Source organism: Sapajus apella, unplaced genomic scaffold (genome assembly GCF_009761245.1).
Source record: "Sapajus apella isolate SASKATOON/1434 unplaced genomic scaffold, GSC_monkey_1.0 scaffold2, whole genome shotgun sequence".
In the NCBI taxonomy this organism is placed as follows: Eukaryota; Metazoa; Chordata; class Mammalia; order Primates; family Cebidae; genus Sapajus; species Sapajus apella.
This window is the reverse complement of record NW_022436942.1, coordinates 21,094,360-21,097,303: the sequence shown is the minus strand read 5'-3', so window position 1 is coordinate 21,097,303 and position 2,944 is coordinate 21,094,360. Positions and strand designations below refer to the sequence as shown.

Here is a 2,944-nt window from a genome sequence, read left to right as displayed (position 1 = left end):
TTGTCATTTATAGTGGCGACAGAATGTATTCCAAACTGAAACAAGGCAGATCAAAACCAGAAAAATTCAGGGATACGGCTCTTCAGCTCTGTAAACATACTTCTAACATTCCCTGCAATAAACTCCGAATCAAAACTATCACTATAGAATTATTACCAGAAGTTGAAATATGCCACTGCCAGATGCATTTAAAAAGAAACATGGGAAATTCATTTAAGAGTTTTAATACCAAAAATCTGCTTTTATGGATAACCCTTTGGTGGAAACAAAGGAAGAGAATCCTCAAGATCTAGAGAATATGGAACTATAGCAGCTAGTTAGAGGGCACTAGGTTTTCACTGTTAAAGAAATCCAAAAGGAAAGTAATTAACCAGATGATACAATTCCAGACTTCCTCTTAAAAATAGGGGAGAAATTCTTTGTGGTATGGGGATATCCTAGGAAGCATAAAAATATGCTACATAGACTTCTTATTCTAACATTAGGAGAAAAATATAGCCAAAGATAAATATACAAATATAAAAAGGATTTAAATCATTTTCTACCTTGACTTTAACACATTTAAATGTATATTAAAGAAAATATATCTAGTAAAAATTATTTAAACACACCTCAAAAGAGCTAGACTGCAACTATGTGGTAAGTATTCATTGTCAGTTTAATAATTAGTACACATCTGAACTTTAATATTAGGATCCTTTGACAAAGACCATTGTTAGCTTATTTGGGGACTTGTCTACCAAAAGCATGTCTGGAGATTAAAAATTTGGGAAGGCAGCATTGCTATCCAAAAGTGACTGATTAAAAGGAGATTTTTTTCAATGACATTTATAAGATAATATGTTGAACTTATACCAATTACAGCTCAATTGTATATTCATTAGATGCAGCAGTATAAAATATGCGATTCAAAGATGAATAGTTTGTGGGACACAAAGAGGAGGTGATCAAACATCAGCATGTGTTGTATGTTTGCTTCTCCACTAGTCAGTTGTATAGGAATCACTCTCAAGTTTACTTCTCTTGAGGTTAGGAGCTGGCTAGTACTCTGGAACTCCTCATAGAAAGTCTTCCTTACTGTTTCCAGCAGATTGGACAAGAGACAACAATCAAGGATGAAGAATCAAACAGCAATAACAACCTTCATCTTACTGGGACTGACAGATGACACTCAGCTGCAAATTCTGCTTTTTGTCTTTCTATTTCTTTCTTACGTGTTAAGTTTATCTGGAAACCTAACCATCATCACCCTCACCCTGATTGATTCTCACCTTAAAACACCTATGTATCGTTTTCTCCAAAATTTCTCCTTCCTAGAAATTTCATTCACAACTGCTTGTGTTCCCAGATTCATGTATAGCATATCCTCTGGGGACAAGTCCATTACCTATGATGCTTGTGCCAGTCAATTATTGTTTACAGACCTCTTTGCAGTGACAGAGTTTTTTCTCCTGGCTACCATGTCCTATGACCGCTATGTGGCCATCTGTAAACCACTGCATTACATGACCATTATGAACAGTAGAATCAGCAAGAACTTCATACTTTTCTGTTGGGTAGCAGCACTGATCATCATTCTCCCACCAATTAGTTTGGGTTTGGGCCTGGAATTTTGTGGCTCAAACATTATTGATCATTTTTGCTGTGATGCATCTCCTATTCTAAAGATCTCTTGCTCAGACACATGGTTGATCGAGCAGATGGTGATAGTGTGTGCCGTGCTGACATTCATCATCACCCTCATGTGTGTGGTTCTTTCCTATGTTTATATCATCAAAACTATTCTAAGAATATCCTCTTCCCAGCAAAGAAAAAAGGCCTTTTCCACTTGTTCTTCCCACATGATAGTTGTTTCCATTACTTATGGCAGCTGCATCTTCATTTATGTCAAGCCTTCAGCCAAGGATGAGGTGGCTATTAATAAAGGGATTTCACTCCTTATTACTTCTATTTCGCCAATGTTGAATCCCTTTATTTACACTCTAAGAAACAAGCAAGTGAAGCAAGCTTTCAATGACTCAATTAAAAAAATAGCATTCCTCTCAAAGATGTAAAGGAAAAACGAGTTGATAAATCCAACTAAAGAGAAGAATGAGCACAAAATCTGGAGCCTTTGATACTATTTCTCCATATATTTTATTCTCCATTCATACTGATAATCACAATTTCTCTTTAAACTTGTTTATTGTGAACTCTGACTATTCCATTCTTTATCTCCATTAAAACCAAACTGTCTTGAGAATGCTTACTTTTATCATCTAACTGAAATTGCTATTTGGCTATTATCCCTGGAAACACAGTAGACCACATTTTTTCCACCATCTTTTCCACACTAATAGATGTGGCTATTTATTTTAAGTTATAAGTAATAGAATGGATATAGAAGTAATGTGCACCATTTCTAAAACTGGCCTATAAAAATACCCAACATGTGACATCCTCTCACTTTTCCCCACCTACTGGACAGATATCCAAATTAAAATGGCTTTGTAAGCTTCATGTTAATGATGTGTGAGCTTGAGAAAATCCGCTTCTCTAAAGACCTATAAAGACCTCCTCAGTCAACACCAAATTGAAATCTCCATAAACCATTTCTGCAAGAAATAAATTTCAGCTCTGTTTGAACTATTGTCCATGGGATATATCTTAAATTTGTCACCTATTGTAACAAAAACTTAACATATATGGCATTTGCAAGCAGTGAGGGAACAGACAAAAGACTAGAAACATGAAAATTCTTGTAATGTAGTGGGAAAACATTCAGTAAGGTAGTTAGTTAACTGAATTTGGAAGGCAGACTAAGAGTCTGCTGAGATAATAGCTCATGGGAAGTAGTCAGATAAATCCAGTCGTGTGCGTGGGCTATTATTTGCTACTTATTAGAAAGATACTGAAGAATAGGCATGAGCTTGAGCTAGAGCTGGCATGTGTGAGAGCAGAAATT

The 2,944-nt window shown here is 35.7% G+C and overlaps 1 protein-coding gene across 1 annotated transcript; it reads left to right on the top strand.

Annotated features, from left to right (window-relative positions):
- The first annotated feature begins 1,012 nt into the window (after positions 1–1,012).
- LOC116556741 (olfactory receptor 6C2-like) lies at positions 1,013–2,054 on the top strand. The gene has a single exon (XM_032286102.1). The coding sequence runs from the start codon at positions 1,116–1,118 to the stop codon at positions 2,052–2,054; it is 939 nt and encodes a 312-aa protein (XP_032141993.1). The 5' UTR covers positions 1,013–1,115.
- The last annotated feature ends 890 nt before the right edge of the window (positions 2,055–2,944 follow it).